The 18,854-nt window shown below is 42.9% G+C and overlaps 1 protein-coding gene across 3 annotated transcripts in view; it reads right to left on the bottom strand.

Annotated features, from left to right (window-relative positions):
* DOCK8 (dedicator of cytokinesis 8) overlaps positions 1 to 18,854 on the bottom strand; it is a 239,730-nt gene that overhangs the window by 113,265 nt on the left and 107,611 nt on the right. For all 3 annotated transcript variants that reach the window (XM_030920159.1, XM_030920161.1, XM_030920160.1), the window contains 4 exons: positions 18,120 to 18,279; positions 15,761 to 15,897; positions 13,394 to 13,487; positions 11,852 to 12,014 (listed from right to left, as the gene is read on the bottom strand). In XM_030920159.1, the coding sequence (XP_030776019.1) occupies positions 11,852 to 12,014; positions 13,394 to 13,487; positions 15,761 to 15,897; positions 18,120 to 18,279 (554 nt within the window). The remainder of the gene's footprint in view (positions 1 to 11,851; positions 12,015 to 13,393; positions 13,488 to 15,760; positions 15,898 to 18,119; positions 18,280 to 18,854) is intronic.

Here is an 18,854-nt window from a genome sequence, read left to right as displayed (position 1 = left end):
GATCGATAAGTGAGAAAGGCACTCCCTACTGGGGCCCTTTTCCAGCCATGATTGGTGTTGAAGGTAGTGACCAACTATCTGTCCTTCTGACCTGCCCAAGACCAGGGTGCCACTCTAGAAACAAGACTATAGAAGAACTGTTTTCTCCAGGTCCAATCCAGTCCCCGATGATGAGATTACATCAAAACCTCACTGGAGAAAGGCCTTCCCCAGTTACCTACTTAGAGTTTAATTTCAGTCAGAGGTAGACCATACCAAGGCAAATCCTGGTGGACCCCCGACCCTACCAGGACCTATCAGGAAGCTAGAGAAATTAGGGATGTCGCTGGTGTCTCCTGTTGGCCATATGGTGTCACCACCCAGCTCCTACAACAAAACCCCAGTGAACTAGGCTAATTGTCAACCGGCCTCATCCCCTTCCCATGCCAATCCCAAAAAGCACTTCCTGAGTGAGCTCCAATACACTGATTTTTGTCCTGATGGGAGAAATAGTATGACTCTCTGCCACCCTCAGGACGTTTGCATTCAGGACGGAGGTCCACAACTCTGATCCTGTGTCCATTCTTTGGCACCAGAGTTGCCGCCTGTCAGGCTTGACTGGTCCCCCTTCAGTGATTCTTCTTCCACATTCCTCCCCATTAAGGTTGCTATCTACGTTCCATCCAAACAAAATTATATTGGTTTCAAAATAATGCAGGGAGCGGCATTGAGGAGCACAGGTGTTATTATTCCGCTTATTCACAGAGTGAGGACAAACCACTAATTTGATGTTTGTTCTTTACAAAAGAGGAAGCAGCCATCAATCAATTCCTCCCCGCCGAGGGTAGGCTGGTTATTCAAGTGAAAGAAAACCTGCCAGAAAACCAAACCCCTGCCCTTTCTCTCCCCAGTAAGACTATCTCATTGATGTTCTAAGAGAATTAAAGTGGCATGAACGTGTCCTGGATGGCATGTACATTGGCAGAATCTAGTTCAACAGTCATTAAGTTAAAAGTATTGTAACCAGGAAATAAATGCAAAGGTAAAAAATGCAAGAAGAGTGGCACCTCCCAGTCCTTTGGGAGGCTGAGGTAGGAAGATTGCTTGAGGCTAGGAGTTCAAGACCAGCCTGGGCAACAGAGTGAGACCTTGTCTCTAGAAAACATAAAATAAGTAGCTAGCGTGGTGACACACAACAGTGGTCCTAGCTTCTCAGGAGGCTGAGGTGGGAAGATCGCTTGAGCCCAGGAGTTTGAGGCTGCAGTGAGCTAGAATTATACTACTTCATTCTAATCTGGGAGACAGAGCAAGACCCTGTCTCTTAAAAGAAGAAAATGCAAGAAGGCCATGAGAAAACAGAACTCCAAGTTTGTGATGAGCCGAGCTTGAGGAACACAGGGAGATTTCTGGAAAGGTGAGAAGGAGGGGAGGCCACGTTTTCAACAATGGGAGTAAGGGAAGAACAAGCAAGCTCAGAAGGACTATTGGAGGGCGGGGGAAAGGGAAAGAAGAAACAGATAACATTAAGTGAGGAATAATTGTTCACGCCCCTACTCTGAGAAGCAAATTCACCCAAGTCTGAGCCAAAGAGAATGAATTGGAATTCTAAGGTTTCCGAGAAAAATTCAGAGACTATCGTGTATACTTATGCATATTACCTTTAAGGACATTAACTGACACTTTGAGAGAACAGAAATGTAAATCTGTTAATAGGATAATGAAACTGGTCTGTTTCCTGTGAGCTGATTGAGGGAAGTTTAGAAATGCTGCTAAACTTGTCTTTGAACCCTGATAGGAGAGAAAGCTCAGCCCATGTCACCCTTATCAAGTGAGTGGAGTGGTACAAAAGGAACGACCAGGTTGGGTTTAAAAGCTATAACTCTAGGGAAAGATAAGAAATAGACTTTGAGATTTTCTTATTGCTAAATGCACAATTATTAGCCTGGGCATGGAAACCCCTTAGAAATCATTCAAATGAGCCATTATGTTGAGCTCCTCTAATTTTATCCTTATGAAGCCATGATATTTATATTCCCACTAATAGTTACATGAATCTCAGCTTACATTTTGAAAGTTGTCAAAGAACATGAAACAAAGCAGGCAGAACTGGCACATTTTTTGAAAGTTTTAGAATCTTTCTGTTGTTTATACCAGTGGGTAAAGAAATTTCATCTTTTAACTATAAAAGACACATGACATCTGATGAATTAGCCATGGTTTTAAACAATTACCTTATTATGCTGTCAAAATACAGTCCTTTCAACCACTGACAGCTCTGTTTTATTTTGTACTGTGGGGTTTACCTGCACTTCCCACTCAGTTTCTTCCCTTGGGAAACCCTGACGCAGCATCTCATATTTTGCCTGAGTATAAGATGATCCGGAAGTATAAGATGATTCCCTACTTCTGCTGAGGGCCCAAGGGTAGCCTGTCTGAGGCCTGAAACCACAGGATATCCATTAAGGAGAGCTGTTAAAATACCTCTGCTTTAGAGATGGCCAAACACTCCCAGGGAAAGGTGGATGAATGCTGACCTTTGGGGGCATCTGTAAAGTACATGAGGAGGCCAGAACTGAGGATGTAAAAGCTACAAAGTAGCGTCCCCACAACTTCCCAGTCACAAAAGAAATAAGACTAAACAGTTCCCCAAAGCTGTCTCATCAGAAGAGAACAAGCCACTTCAAAGGACTGATTTTAAAAAATAATTTTTAAAACTAACAAAAGTATAGAAATCAAAGAAAAAAGGCTTTTTGGATTTTAGGTGCTCCCTCTAATCTAGACAAACTTATTCAAGATCACAGATCAAAGTTAGTCAAAAGCCTAACTTTGCCTTAATTTCATCACCACTTCTCCATTGCTTCTGCCTCCACCAACCAGTGTAACCCATGTAGAAACACGATGCCTCATGAACCTTCCTGCTGAATTCTATGTATAGGATAGTGGAAAAATGACACTCGTCACTGTTAAACCGACAGCAGGACTTTTAGGTAGGACAGTTGTATATGGGCTGTAACACCACAGCATTGTGGACTCAAATGAGTATAAAATAAGGAGAATGATATGGCGTTGTGAACGGTGGAGTCAGTGACACTAATGTACACAGCACCTCCTTACTCCTACTTCCTACCTGCCTCAACCATGATTCTAGGAAAATTCGGCACATTCTTTGGTTTACATACGAGGCAGAATTGGTGAATGTGTAAATATTTATAGTAAGCAACTCTCCCCAAAATGATAAGATTTCGATCTCTAGCTACATTAAGGGATGCATCTCTTGATCCCCCTCCCCACTACACCTTCCCCCAACATGCCAGAGGTCTAAGGTCAGGACTTACTAATGAAAGGAGGCAGAAACTGACAGGCTAGAATAAAATCCTTTGCGAAAAATGACAACAGTGATCACGTAGGACGCTGCAATACTTTTCAGTTTTTCTTGGTCTTGCACTTCAAGGGCAAAAAGTAAAATATGCGTCCTACTTTCATAAATCACGACTTCATATGTTTTGTAACAAAAAAGGTAGTCGTGTGTCTGAATCTAGAAAGTGAGTGAATTGTGCCCTCTAGTGGTTGAATGTTATACTGGAACGGTAGCTTTGCTGTCATAACCTTAGGCAATTGGTTCCCTCCTGAATTTTTTCGTTCTTACAAATAGGAGGACTGCTGAGTTTTGGAGCAAGGCATTAGGAATGCGGGGATTGTGTTCCTGATTTATTATTGAGACCAAGCTGCAACCAGCACCAGAAATTTCATTTTATCTTTGTCTCCATTCCTTGGCTAATTTAAATGACTAGATTTTGCCTGGGCTGCCATTGCCCTTCCTAAGTAAATGGTTTGTTTATAAAAGCTTCTGTTCCATAAGCAAGTGCTTGCTAAGCCTAGTAAAACCAAGGACTGGGCTTCCAAATCATCTTATACTTAGGACAGAGTTTTCTGTTTTTTGAGAGTGTCTCACTCAGTTGCCCAGGCTGGAGGGCAGTGGGCATGATCATGGCTCACTGTAGCCTCGACCTTCCTAGGTTAAGCGATCCTCCTGCCTCAGCCTCCCAAGTAACTGGGACTGCAGGTGCGGACCCCCACCCCTGGCTAATTTGTTGCTGTTGTTGTAGAGACAGGGTCTCACTATGTTGCCCAGGCTGGTCTTGAACTCCTGGGCTCAATGGATCCTCCCGCCTCGGCCTCCCAAAGTGCTGGGATTGCAGGTGTGAGCCACTGTGCCTGGTATGGAGCAATGGACAACTCCACACAGTAGAGGAACTCACTAAGGGTTGGTGGAAGCTTCCCTTCCATGAAAAGGAGGGGGAAGATTTGATTTAAACAAAAGAGAGTGTCAGACCACCAGTGCCCCATCCCAGACCTCCTGAATGGGAGTCTCCAGGGTGGGGCTGGACCCTTAACTCTGATGCACAACCACCCTTCCTTCGCCCAGCACTGAGAAGATCCACTCCTAATATAGAGCTGACTGGGCTTAAACTGGGAATCCATTTCCTTGGATGAAATAAAGTCCCTTTCAAAGATACTCCCCATGTTCTGCCCCCCTTCCTAACCACTTCATTTGGAGTTATTTCTGGTTCATTTCTTTCCTTAGAAATTCTAGTCACTAAATCATAACTCGCAGATGTTCCTTCCGGTCAGCTCCTGCATACATGCTATGCCATTCTTTTTCCCCCGCAGAAGAGAAGGCGTGTAGTACTCCTTAAGACTCCACTGCGATAAGTGAGCACATCCCTGTTAGGTCAGATCAGACTTCTGGTCTGAGAACATTCAGTTGAATAGGAGGAGTGCTGAAAACAGCTAATTATCCATCAGAGAAATCATGCTCCAACTGATATACTTGTTCTCGGCAAGCACAGTCCTCCACAGCAAGTCTGATAATTGGATAAACAAGACCTCAGAGGCTCTCGGGGGCTGAAATGAGAGATGAAAATGTACTTTATGTGGCTCTCTTTACTGTAATCACCAGTTAAAGGGACGGCAGGGAGCTTAACAAGCTCATTACAACCTCAGCACCTGTGATCTCTGCACATACCCCACTGGCGGCCTCAGGATAGGATGCCCTTGAAGGCCTTGTTGGGCCTTGGCCTCAGCCCATGCTGTTTTCATTCTGCCCCCACCAGAAAGCAGCTGGTGTCTCTAGTACCAGCTGTTGGGCCACATGGAAAATAAGCCAGGAGTTGGTGAAAATGTGTTCCTAGGCAAACCACTAGTATTTTCTTAATCTGAACACAGAGCAAGGAATGCCAAGCTCGGATTTAGATAATCATTTTCATCAACTCAGTTTTTCCAGCTGTTCTGCTCCGCTTTCAGAATTGCTGTCCTTCTGCTTTTGATTTCTCAGAGCCTCCTGCCTGGCTCTGGTTCAGGGGACCCTGATCTAGCTCCATGCCTCTAACCCACAGAGGCTGCACATGGCACTGCAGAGGGCCCAAGGCCCTGGTTTGGGAGCCCCTGGTCATTCCTGGGATGAACACTTCTGGCTCTAGAAGTTGGTCTCTATTGTTAGAGCAAGCATTTATTTTATGAATGCCCAACCCTCACTGACCCATGGGGATACTTCCGGGAGCACTACCCAGTTCTACCAGAACTCATCTACAGCTGTTCCTTGAAGAAACTTGAATAAGGTAGAGACACGGGGCAGCACTCACACATTACCACAATTACATTTGCACCAACCTAATACAATAGAATGCAACTTGAATGGTGCCCTGAAGGGGTGGCCTGCTCCTCCACACCTGTGGGCGTTTCTCGTTAGGTGGAACGAGAGACTTGAGAAAAGAAATGAGACACAGAGACAAAGTATAGAGAAAGAAAAAGTGGGCCCAGGGGACCGGCGCTCAGCTTACAGAGGACCCACGCCGGCACCAGGTCTCTGAGTTCCCTTAGTATTTATTGATAATTTTCTATACCATCTTAAAGATAAGGGAGTGGCAGGACAATAGGATCATTTTAGGGAGGAAATTAGTAGTAAGACATATGGATAAAGATCTCTGTGACATGAATAAGTTCAAAGGAAAATGCTGTGCCTTGAGATGCATATGCAGACATCTCCATAAACCTTTTAGCAGCACTGTTTCAGACTATCACATGGGGAGAAACCTTGGACAATACCTAGCTTTCCTAGGCAGAGGTCCCTGTGACCTTTGGCCATGTACGTGTCCCTGGGTAGTTGAAATTCAGAGAATGGTGATGACTTTTAACCAGCAAGCTGTCTTTAGGCACTTGTTAAACAAGGACACATCCTGCACAGCCCAAAATCCTTTAAGCCTTGAGTCACCACATCACATGTCTATTGCAAGGACAAGGTTGGGGGTAGGGTCACAGATTAACAGCATCTCAAATACAGAACAAAATGGAGTCTCTTATGTCTACTTCTTTCTATATAGACACAGTAACAGGCTGATCTCTCTTTCTTTTCCCCACAGTGCCCCGCATAGGACACCTGAAGGGGCAGGGCAAAGAAAAGAGGCAGTGAAGAGGTGGGAGGAAGGTGAGGCTGGGGACTGGAAGGCAATGCTGGTCTATCCCAAGCCAACTTCATCTGAGGCTCTGTGGCAGCTGCTCCTTTAAAAGAGGTAAAGATAACTGGAGTTCAACTCGGGTGATGTTCAACTGAAACCCTCATCAAACCAAAATCCTCAAATGTGTGACTCTGGTTACCACTGGCACTCAAGGCCAGATGACATCTGCCATTAGAACCAGGTATTAGTTCCCTCCACCCAAGGGGGCTCTGCAGTTTATGTTAAGGGCACACGAATTTGAAATCCCAAACCTGCTTTCTCAGTGTAAGCATTTATTGTTTGGCTCGATAGATGTATTGTCTACAAGTTCCAGGTAGATCAACTTTTTATAAGTCAAGCCATATTTCAAATTCATGAGGTGAATCCTCTATAAACGAAGAAATATCCCTGAATTTATCTGGCCCACAAATCTTCATTTTCATTTATTTGATTTCTTTAAGGGATACAACTATGACCAGGATTATTGATTGGCATGGAAATAGCAACATCAACAGTGAAAGTTACCTGACAGACTCTTGGAATGAGAAGACATCTGCATTTCTTCAATTAAGAAATAGGAACTGCTGTCCCTGCCAAAATGATAATGCTTTTTTTTTCTTTTTTCTTTTTTCTTTTGTTTTTTGCTCTGTTGCCCAGGCTGGAGTGCAATGGCGGGATCTCAGCTCACTGCAACTTCTGCTTCCTGGGTTCAAGTGATTCTCCTGCCTCAGCCTCCTGAGTAGCTGGGATTACAGGCACCCACCACCATGCCCAGCTACTTTTTGTATTTTTAGTAGAGACGAGGGTTTACCATGTTGGCCAGACTAGTCTCGAACACTTGACCTCACTCAGGTGATTCACCCGCCTCAGCCTCCGAAAGTGCTAGGATTACAGGCGTGAGCCACCGGACCCGGCACAAAATGATAATGCTCTTGGGATTGATAAGACTAATCCATACCTGTTATCGATACCATAGCGAATGAGTTTAGAGATCTTTGCTTGAAAAGAGACTTTTATTTTGGGGATCAGTATAGAAAAGCCATGAGGCCCAGGTTTTTTGAGGTATGGGGCGATGGCAAGGAACAAAAAGAGAGGAAAATGGACAGAAATGAAAAGGTGAGGTCACCCAAGGCAAACTGAGCTTGCCAATTTTATCTGGGGTTCAGACCTCACTGGATTATTTCCATTTTCATGTCGTGGATGGGGGGAGGTGCAGGAAAGGGGACACTCGTCTGGGACTGGGGAACTGTCAAGACCAATCGAATCAAAACCACTCTAGAGCACACAAGAACTGGAGAAGAAAACCAAAGATTTAAAACAAGAGATTTAGACAAGATGCTTCCTAAATTCTGTGAAATGTTCATGAAGATTCTGAACCAAGTTCATTCTCTCTCTTTCCTTAAATAGACTATAAAATATGGTGACCTGGGAGCCAAGAGAAGGGGCCACAACCATATAGAGAGAAGTCTCTTCCGTCATTCCCCAGAGTAAAGACCTGGTTTCTAACAGGGTGGCCTCGGCATTTCTAACGGGGTGTCCTTGGCACTCCTACAGTGCCCAGTACAGTTCAAGAATAGTAACTCTGTATTTGCCGGTCTGTTTCTCATGATGACAAGTTGGGTCCATTGTAAACCGTCCAGACTTGTCCTTCTTTGCCCTCCTACATTTCTGAATCATTCAGTGCGCTAATGCATTCTAAGTCCCATTGTGATGTAATTAAGGGATAATGTTTGCAGCTAGGAGTAGACAGTGTTGTAAATGCCACCTGAGGGTGATTAAATGCTGAGGGGAAGTTGAGTAACTATAGAATTCATTGGGTGCAAATCTATTCCAATGCCACAAGCATTTTTTCCCCGATTATAGGGATTATAGGGATAATGTATAATTTTATACATTATATATGTATAAAAGATACAAAGCATCCATAAGCAAACATTTTCATGCCTTCATCTTCCTCTAAGGAATAGAGAATTGAAACTACTGCATCCTAAGAATGCTTATCTCATCTAGGAGGGAAACTTGGGGACTAAGTTTAGATGTAAGGAATGAGGATTGAAAATGAAGAGCTGCTCCAGGAAGGATTAAATGGGGAAATATGTGTACACTTCCTAAATACTGTAATGAAGAACTCTCCATTCCTAACTGTGTGAATAGCTGTTTGTATTTCTCACTATAATTTTATTTTCTAAACTATTATTTTTTCTAGAGATAGGGTCTCACTCTGTTGCTTGATCTGGAGAGGAGTGGCACGACCATAGCTCACTGTTACCTCGAATTTCTGGGCTCAACAATCCTCTGCCTCAGCCTTCTGAGTAGCTAGAACTACAGAGACGCACGATACCACACCTGGGTAATTTTAAAAATGTTTTGTAGAGATGGGGTCTCATTATGTTGCCTGGGCTGATCTTAAACTCCTAGCTTCAAGCGATCCTCCAGACTCAGCCTCCCAAAGCAGCAGGGTATAGTGTGAGCCACTGTATCTGGCCACCACACTGTAATTTTTGATCTCAAGGAACCATTCACTTATCCTTTCTGGGTCTTAATTTTTGTGCATCTGGAAATGTAAGGGTGGGGATGCTTGGATCAGGTGAGCTCTGAAGTTCTTTGCATTTTAGTTCCACATATGTCCTACTGGAAAGTACGGATGAAGAACTGGAAAATGGGAATTGTCTTACACTGCTGTTAGGACTGCAAATGTAAAATTTTAGAAAGCTAAGACTGAAATGTATATTGCTTGTGACTTGGTAATTTCACGTTTAGGTGTATTTCTTAAAGAAACTTTCACAAATGTGTACAGAGGGGCAAAGACAAAAAGTCTTACTCCATAGTGTTTGTAAGACCTGAAAACTTGAAAAAGACATAAATGCGTATCAACAAGGAAATGAATAAAATATGGCTTTTTCACAAAGGAATACTATACAACAGTTAAAAGAAATAACAGGATGGGCGTGGTGGCTCACGCCTGTAATCCCAGCACTTTGGGAGGCTGAGGCAGGTGGATCACGAGATCAGAAGTTCAAGACCAGCCTGGCCAAGATGGTGTAACCCTGTCTCTACTAAAAATACAAGAATTAACTGAGTGCGGTGGCAGGCACCTGTAGTCCCAGCTATTCGGGCGGCTGAGGCAGAAGAATCGTTTGAACCCGGGAGGCGGAGGTTGCACAGTGAGCCGAGATCACACCACTGCACTCCAGCCTGGGTGACAGAGCGAGACTCCATATCAAAAATAATAATAATAATAACAAACCTTTATATGAATCAATATTGATATTTCTAAAAATGCAAGCCATTAAAAAGTTTGCATTGGTAAAATTTGTGGAAATCTGGGTAAGTAGAAAGAAAAATGACTCATGACTTCATAGTAATACTCAAACAAAAAAAGAAAAAGGAAAAAGAAAAACAAATCAATCTTTTGAGTGACAAAAACAAAGTATAATATAACAGCTAGAGCAGCAAACCTCAACCTTTTTGGCAGCAGAGGCCGGTTTCATGGAAGACAATTTTCCATGGACTGGGGTAGCAGTGGGAGATGGGGGTGGTTTTGGGATGACTTAACCACATGCTATTTATTGTGTACTTTATTTCTATTCTTATTACATTGCAATCTATAATGAAATAATTATATAACTCATCATAATATAGAATCATTAGGAGTCCTGAGCTTGTTTTCCTGCAACCAGAGGGCCCCATGTGAAGGTGATGGGAGACAGCCACAGATTATCAGGCATTAGATTCTCATAAGGAGTGCACAACCTCGATCCCTCGCATACGCAGTTCACAATAGGGCTCGTGCTCCTGTGAGAATCTAATGTCACTACTGATCTGACAGGAGGAGGAGCTCAGGTGGTAATGCAAGCAATGGGGAGTGGCTGTAAATGAAGCTTCACTCACCCACTGCTCACGTTCTGCTGTGCAATCTGGCTCCTCACAGGCCAAGGACCAGTAATGGTCTATGGCCGGGGGGTTGGGGACCCCTGACCTAGAGTGTGAAGTCATTTGTGTAAATTTTAAATGAATATAAAGATAATGGCATTGAGTGTTCACAGATGTGTGTGTGTGTGTAAGTGTGTGTAAAAGGAGAAAAAATAGGACACACATAATTTCCTGATGATAAAAGTTTAGGAGGTGAGGTAAAAGTCTGTGACTGGAGACTAGGGATAAAGAAGACTTCAACCGAATCAGTACCACTGTATTTCTTTTATATAAAAATACAGAAAACAGCAATGTTATTTCTGGATGGTGGGGAAGAGATGCTTTTTATAGACAGCATCATTTTCTGCATTAAGGGAAATATTCTCAAAATAAAGACTTGTATGAGCATTAATGCCTTTGGCAGATGTGTGTTGACAAGCACTTCTTCCAGACCACATGGAATAGGTCAGGTGCCACCATATGCAATTCAGAAACAAAGGCAGCCCAACCTGTTAGGCCTTTAGTGTCTAGCTCTGTACTCTCCAATATGGTGGACACATACAGCTACTTGACTTTAAATTAAAATTAATTAAAATTATTTTTTCAGTTCCTCCATTGCACTAGCCACATTTCAAATGTTGAACAGTCACATGTGATTAGTGACTATTGTACTGATGGCACACATATAGAACATTTCTGTTACTGCCACAAATTCTTTTGGAATGTGTGCCACTATTATGTTATTGCTGTAAATTCTATTGGAAAGAGCTAGTCTTTAGGTCTTTTGACAACTAGCACATTTTGGTCACATTGCTCTTTTTCTAGTATGTCCTTCTGCACAGAGGAAAACGAAGGTAATGACTAGCAGATTTTTTTTTTTTAAATCTCTGGAAAACATATGTCCACTATAATCCTAAACTACAATTACATCTGAAGTAACACTTTCTTATTAAAGAGAATTAGGTGAACTATGTTTAGAAAGAGATGTGGCAATCACCTGTCATCACATAAATACCACATTTCATTTCCCTAAAACTTAGGAAGTAGGAAGACAGGTTGAAGGATGAGAAAACATTATTCAAATAAAACTCAGAATGTGAGTTCAATGGTTTTCCAAGAACCTGCTTTTCTTTTTCTTTTTCTTTTCTTTTCTTTTTTTTTTTTTTTGAGACAGAGTCTGGTTCTGTCTCCCAGGCTGGAGTGCAGTGGTGCGATCTTGGCTCACTGCAACCTCTGCCTCCTGGGTTGAAGCTATTCTCCTGCCTCAGCCTCCCAAATAGCTGGGATTACAGGCATGCACCACCATGCCCAGCTAATTTTTCTATATGTTGTAGACACAGAGTTTTGCCATGTTGCCCAGGCTGGTCTCAAACTCCTAAGCTCAAGCAATCCTCCTGCCTTGGCCTCCCAAAGTGCTGGGATAATGGTGTGAGCCACCGCACCCGGCCTTAACCTGTGTTTCTCACCTGTACACTGTATGAGGGACATATACTTCTCGTGTTGGAAATTCCAAAATCTCTTTGTGCGGGCGTGTCCGGTTTTCAGGAAAGGGTTTCACGGGCAGCATTTCAGGAGTCAGACAGCAATTGATGATCTCTGGAGCTGTAGAAATCTCCAGTCTGAGCAAGCCTAAAAAGAGAAAATAGGAATGTTCTAGTAAAGAAACTGCCAAGTTATGAAGGAATCAAGAAAGATTGTTGCACTGTGTTTCTTTCATGAAAATAAGAACAAACTACAGTACTATAAAAAACTTTTGGAGCTAATTTCCTACAGTTTGAAAAAAGTGTGTCATGATAACCTTTGAGATTTAGCCTCTATAAAATAAAATATAAAGCAAGAAATTGTAAAATGAGAAGGAATGGATTAGAGGATTTTTAAAGTTCTTTCCTGAATTACCACAGTATAATTTTACATAGTTAAGTAACTTCCCTGCATTGCTAGCAGTAAAAATTGGGAGTTTTAAAACTGGCTTCCAGCTGGACATAGTGGCTCACGCCTGTAATCCCAGCGCTTTGGGAGGCTGAGGCAGGTGGATCACGAGGTCAAGAGATTGAGACCATCCTGGCCAACAGGGTGAACCCCAGTCTCTACTAAAAATACAAAAAATTAACCAGGCGTGGTGGTGGGCGCCTATAGTACCAGCTACTCGGGAGGCTGAGGCAAGAGAATCACTTGAACCCAGGCGGCAGAGGTTGGAGTGAGCTGAGATTGTGCCATTGTACTGCAGCCTGGTGACAGAGCGAGACTCCATCTCAAAAAAAACAAAAACAAAAACAAAAACAAAAAAAACCAAACTGGCTTCCGTGGGCCTGAGGATGCTACAGAAGTACCTCCAGGGCTGCTGAGTGAGGATAAGGAAGGTGCCTTTGCCTTCTACCAAAGCATCTCACATTCACTTTTTTAAAGCTAAGTATAATATTTTATTTGATTAAAGGGGCTCCTCTGTTTAAACAATTATCTCATTATCTGAGAAACCAGATCTAAAGCACAAGGTTTGTTTACGAAATCAAGCCTTTAAGAAAATTAAAAAACATTAATAGGTTTGCCAAAAACAGAACAATTCAGATTCTTAACCCCAACACAAAATCTCACATTTCACTTGGCAAACATGATGATTATTATTATTGTTTTAAGACGGAGTCTCGCTCTGTTGCCCAGGCTGGAGTGCAGTGACGCAATCTCAGCTCACTGCAAGCTCCGCCTCCCGGGTTCATGCCATTCTCCTACCTCAGCCTCCCGAGTAGCTAGGACTACAGGTGCCTGCCACCATGCCCCGCTAATCTTTTGTATTTTTAGTAGAGATGGGGTTTCACTGAGTTAGCCAGGATGTTTTCGATCTCCTGACCTCGTGATCTGCCTGCCTCAGCCTCCCAAAGTGCTGGGATTACAGGCGTGAGCCACCGCCCATGGCTGCAAACATGATTTTATAAATTCTGGCATTAGACAAAGAATGTGTCTAATGATAAGCAGTTGGGCACAGCTAAAGAGGATAAAGATGTCATTCACACCTGGAATTGACTTGACTCGTCTCTGTAAGGACGAAGATCTTTTGTAGTCAGCTAAAAACTTGAATAAGTCTTCATCACTAAGGCGATCTCCTTCCTGCCAACAGAAAAGTCAGAGTTAGTGTACATGCACCTTTGACTCTTGGGTTGGGGACCAGTGATTTCTGGGAAGATTTTTACCTTTAAGTTTTATTCTCACAAGTCTTTCATAGAAATTAGGATTATAGGCAGCTCTGAAATCACTGAGTTCCACTTCTCATTAAATCCTTCTCAGTCACTGATGACTCACTGTGCCTCGGCCTCTCATCAGTCCTTCTGGGATAGGGGCTTCTGCTGCACTCTAAGGAAGCCTGTCTGACCATTAGAAAACCAGGCCAAAAGCTTCCCCCCATAACTCTCACCCTCTGATGCCAGTTTTACCCCCTGGAACAATACAGAATAAGTTTACTTTCCTCTTCAAATGTTTGAAGGTGGAGAAAGCATCTTCCCATCTCATTTTCTTCACATTTGTCTTGAACAGGAAGGTGAAATATAAATGCTGCCCACCCCCACATATGCCCCAGACGGGTCAGGAACTCTGCCAAGGGACACATATGCATGATCTCCAGTCCTTACAATGACCCATAGATATGTCTTATTCCCAATGAGACCATTCAGACTTGCTTAAGTACCTTGTCCTCCAAGGTCATAAGATTGGTGCATGCTGAATAGAAACCTTTTCAGACCCTTACAATTTCTATTATGTGGCACAGTGCACAGGCTCCCTCAGCATCCCTTTTGCACTTCAGTTTGTTAATGTAACCCCTTTAAATGTTCCATGAAGACTGTAGCTATGGAAAACTTTCCAAAACAGAGTCAGACCAAGTGAGTTTATTTTAAGTGTGGCAAATATAACTAACATAAAATTACCATCTTACTCCTTTTTTTTTTTTTTTTTCCTGAGAAGGAGCCTCACTCTGTCACCCAGGCTGGAGTGCAGTAGTGCAATCTCAGCTCACTGCAACCTCCACCTCCCAGGTTCAAACAATTCTCTAGCCTCAGCCTCCCAAGTAGCTGGGATTACAGGCATGCACCACCACACCTGGCTAATTTTTTGCGTTTTTAGTAGAGACGGGGTTTCACCATGTTGGTCAGGCTGGTCTTGAACTCCTGACCTCAAGTAATCCACCTGCCTTGGCCTCCCAGTGCTGGGATTACAGGTGAGAGCCACTGCACCCGGCTCATCTTACCTATTTCTAAGCGCACAATTCAGTAGTGTTAAGCACATTCGCATTGTTGTGCAACCAACCTCCAGAACGCTTTTCTCTTGCAAAAAATCTGAAACTCTATACCCTTTAATCAGCAATTCCCCATCCCCTCTATCCCTAGACCCTGGCAACCATCATTCTATTTTCTGTCTCTATACATTTGACAAGTCTAGGAAGTTTTAACTTTTTTTTAATAGTCTTGATGTTTACTGAGCTAACGAAGAGTACCATCTGGAATGGTCACCTTCTCTGAGCAAGCAGGGAGCCCTGCAAACTTGCACATCAAGCAGTAGTGAAAGTGGAAGCTTACACATGAATAGCCAGGCCAAGAAACCCTGAGATCCACCGGGAAGATGTCCCAACCAGACTGTTGTCATAGCTTAATGAATGGATTGGCCAAGATAGTTCAAATAGGATGATGGTTTGTATCGTGAGGAACAAAACCTAATCCTTCTCTCAGTTAAAATAGCTGACATTCATTGAGCACTTACTGTATTCCAGGCACTCTAAAAAGAGCTTGACAGGTCTCATGTCACCTGACCTTCCTACAAGCCACATGAAGTTAAGTACGATTGCTCCCGTTTTCTGGCTAATGAAATTGAGGCTTCGTGAATGCTGTGGCTTGAATGTCCCCTTCAAAACTCATGGTGAAGCTTGGTCCCCGTGGTGGCAGTGTTGGGAAGTGGGGCCTTTAAGACGTGATTGAATCATGAGGACTCTGCCTTCACGATGGATTAATCCATTCACAGATTAATGGATTAATCTGTGTCACAGGAGGGGAACTGGTGGCTTTACCAGAGGAAGAGAGACCTGAGCTAGCATGCTCAGCCGCTCGCCATGCTCCACCTCAGGACTCTGCAGAGAGGCCCCGCCAGCAAGAAAGCCCTCACCAAGTGTGGGCCCTCAACTTTGGATTTTTCAGCCTTCATAACTGTAAAAAACAAATTCCTTTTCTTTTTAAATTACCCAGTTTCAGATACTCTATTATAAGCAGCAGAAAACGAACTAAGACAGTGAGGTTAACTAATTTGCTCTCTTAATCACTACATATCCTCCTCCTGTGGGTTCCAGTGCCCATGCCAGTATGGGGAAAATCCAGACACACTGTAATGTGAAGAGATACCTGCTTGAAAAAGCTGCTAACGCTCAGGGTGGAGGTTTTGAAGTTGGATCCAAGCCCATTTTCCTCCAAGGAGAGGGCTCTTTCAGAAAGCCTTCTAGATTGGGCCAATGTCCTCCGTTCACCCACTGAGCTTCTTCCTTTAAGAAAAACAAGTGTCATTCCAAAGTATGCCTTTCTGTTCAAACACACAGCAGTTATTAACTCTACAATATATATGTTTAAAGTCACTGATCAGGAACACTGAAAATGGCCATCCTGTTTTGAATGAAAATGTCCTTCCATTGGCCCCTACCTTTCTTAGTCCTCCTGTTGGTGTTCTTAATCCTCCTCTGACCAGAGGAGAGAGGCCAGGAGCAGCCATGGGCCCCTCCCACATGGAAATTAGGGTAGACCAGATGCCACCCGGCAAGAGTCCAGAGCTATGGCCAGAACAGGGTCTCCTGATAAGTTTTATTTAGTCAGCACACTGTTTGCTTTTCTTTTATTTCTATATTTGCATTCCACTGGGAGAGGCATGTACTCAAATGCCCCTAAAGGCATTTTGGATTGTGACCCAAACATGCAGGGGTCAGTCTGTGGACATTCTGAATCCCAGCGTTCCTCTGCTCTCATTATGTGGACCAGGCAGCAAGGTTGAGTTTCTGCCTTGGGTGATCTGCCCAATGGGAATTAGAACTCCAAATGACATCCAGACTTGGGCTGGGAGCCTGATAGTTTACCCAGTTGTTTCTTATCCCTTTTTGGGATTTGGGTGGAGATCTTGTTGCTTTTATACTGCAAAAACTCACGGGTTCTGTTGTAAATAATCAAATTGCTTAGAACTAGAATAGTTCCAACTCCTGTCTTTGAATATCTTCTTCTCCTTAATTCTTACCATGATGCTGAATTAGAATTTCTTGCTGCCTCTACCCACCTAAACTTGCCATTCTGTCTCAATATAATACATGACATCTTTGCATCTTCTGGTTGCTCCTTAAGAATCAGTCTTTGTTGTAAAGTTATCCTTGACTAGAGATGACTGAGGCCTCAGCACGCCCTATACCTGAATTACCTAGCTTGTGGTGCCTTCTAAGCTGTATACATAACTCTTATCAATAAGTTACTTGGGTCTACATAGATGACTTTAAAGAAAGCTGTGGCAGGAAGATCAGGATGTGGTAAAGTGAGGTGTGTTATTGACGAACCAGAAATAACCCAGGAGTTCTGACTGGTGATTATGTACCAGTAACTCCAAAATAGCAGCAGCAATCACAAAATGTCCTTTCCTCCACTTCCCTGCTCAAGGTAGCATTTCAGAAGTGGCTTAAGTCTTAGCTTAAGGAGTGCATGAAAAAATGTGAACACAGACTTATATATTTGGTGGATACAAAAGCATTTAGGGAAACAGAAATCCCACCACAGGTGATGTGGGCAGGTCCACTTGAAAACTTGCAACCCTTTTGAAAATTTCCACACCCAAGCAGCGTAGGAATGAATGATTCAGATCGAGGGTGAGATGATGAAAAAGAAATATGCTAAATAAACTAACAGTAAATTGATATTCTTTGGATGCCCATTTTTTCATTGCACTTGGCAAAGTAAACTTTAAAGAACTAGAAATATTGCTGGGAAACTTGAGTTTTTTTCTTTTTTCTTTTCTTCTTTTTTTTTTTTTTTTTTTTTTGAGACAGAGGCATGCTCTGCCACCCAGGCTGGAGTGCAGAGGCCTAATCTTGGCTCACTGCAACCTTGCCTCCCTGGTTCAAGCGATTCTCCTGCCTCTGCCTCCCAAGTAGCTGGGATTACAGGCATGCACCACCATACCCAGCAAACTTTTCATATTTTTAGTAGAGACAGAGTTTCACCATGTTGGCCAGGCTAGTCTCGAACTCCTGGCTTCAAGTGATCCACCCACCTCGGCCTCCCAAAGTGCTGAGATTACAGGCATGAGCCACCATGCCCTGTCGAGTTTTGCTTTTTGAAGGCTTTGTAACAGAGGCTTTTTTTTTTTTCAGGTTTAGGAATCAACCACGGTGTCTCTGCTTAACATGCTACAGATGGTTACTACATTTTCTTGTTAAAGTTTTACTTCAGAGAGGGGGTGGCTACCAAAAATTAACTTATTTAAGTGTCATACTATCTAGAAAATCTTACTATAAGAGTATACTTAATCTTTACCAATGTTCATGATGATTTCTTTTGGAGATCACTGTCCAAATATATGTAATCCAGTTGTAATAGTGTTTCATTCTATTTATCTCCTTCTTCTTCTCCACCTGCCACACCTCACTGTGCCCCCAGCCCCCAACTACTAAGCTGTGGACCTGAGCAGTGGCACACTGGGGAGCCCTCCCTTTCCCACTGCAGGTGAAAATCTTACCAACCACGGAGTCCACATCAGTTACCTCCCTCTCAAGGGTGGAGACATTGAAGAAGCTTGATAAGCTAATGGGTGCCCAGGCAAAGGGCATCCGGTATTTCCCCAAACGCTGGCAGAAGGATTCAGCTTGGAGTTTTAGTTTTTCAATCTTGTCTTTACTCTGGAGGAAAATGGAAAGAAACAAGCTGAAACAAGCATCAGCACCAAGTCGACTGCCTCCGACCTGAATATGACAGCCATCTCTAAAATCCAAACCCTACTGATTAAAAAGAGTAAATACATATCTTCCCACTAAAAAATAAAAACAGTGAACAGGCAGAAAAACGACGCACTCAGGCCAGTCTAGCTGATAAGGAAATAAAGATTAAAAAATGAGGAGTTTACAAAAAGGCTACATTTAATTAGTAAAATACACTTTTAGCTAACAAAAACAAAAAGGGACTCATTACACCAGATTACCAATTCTTTTGGTGGCTGGCTATGTGACTTGGATTTGCATAAGACGATCTTGAAATCAAGTTTAGTTTATCATCTATCAAGCTCCCAAGTGAACCTATTTCTCCAAAAGTTGCCTTGGAAAACTCCAAAAAGTTCTAAACAGTTTCCTAACAACTCCTTAGGAAGTTTACAACACTTCCAAGGTGTTCTTTCTGAGTTCAGAATAAAAGATAGATTAAAAAGAAATGCCTTGAGCTCAATATCTCTCACCTGACATTTATGAGTCTGTAGAGTACT

This window comes from Rhinopithecus roxellana, chromosome 16 (assembly GCF_007565055.1).
Source record: "Rhinopithecus roxellana isolate Shanxi Qingling chromosome 16, ASM756505v1, whole genome shotgun sequence".
Lineage (NCBI taxonomy): Eukaryota > Metazoa > Chordata > Mammalia > Primates > Cercopithecidae > Rhinopithecus > Rhinopithecus roxellana.
The sequence above is the reverse complement of the archived record's forward strand: the minus strand, read 5'-3'. Positions and strand labels throughout refer to the sequence as shown.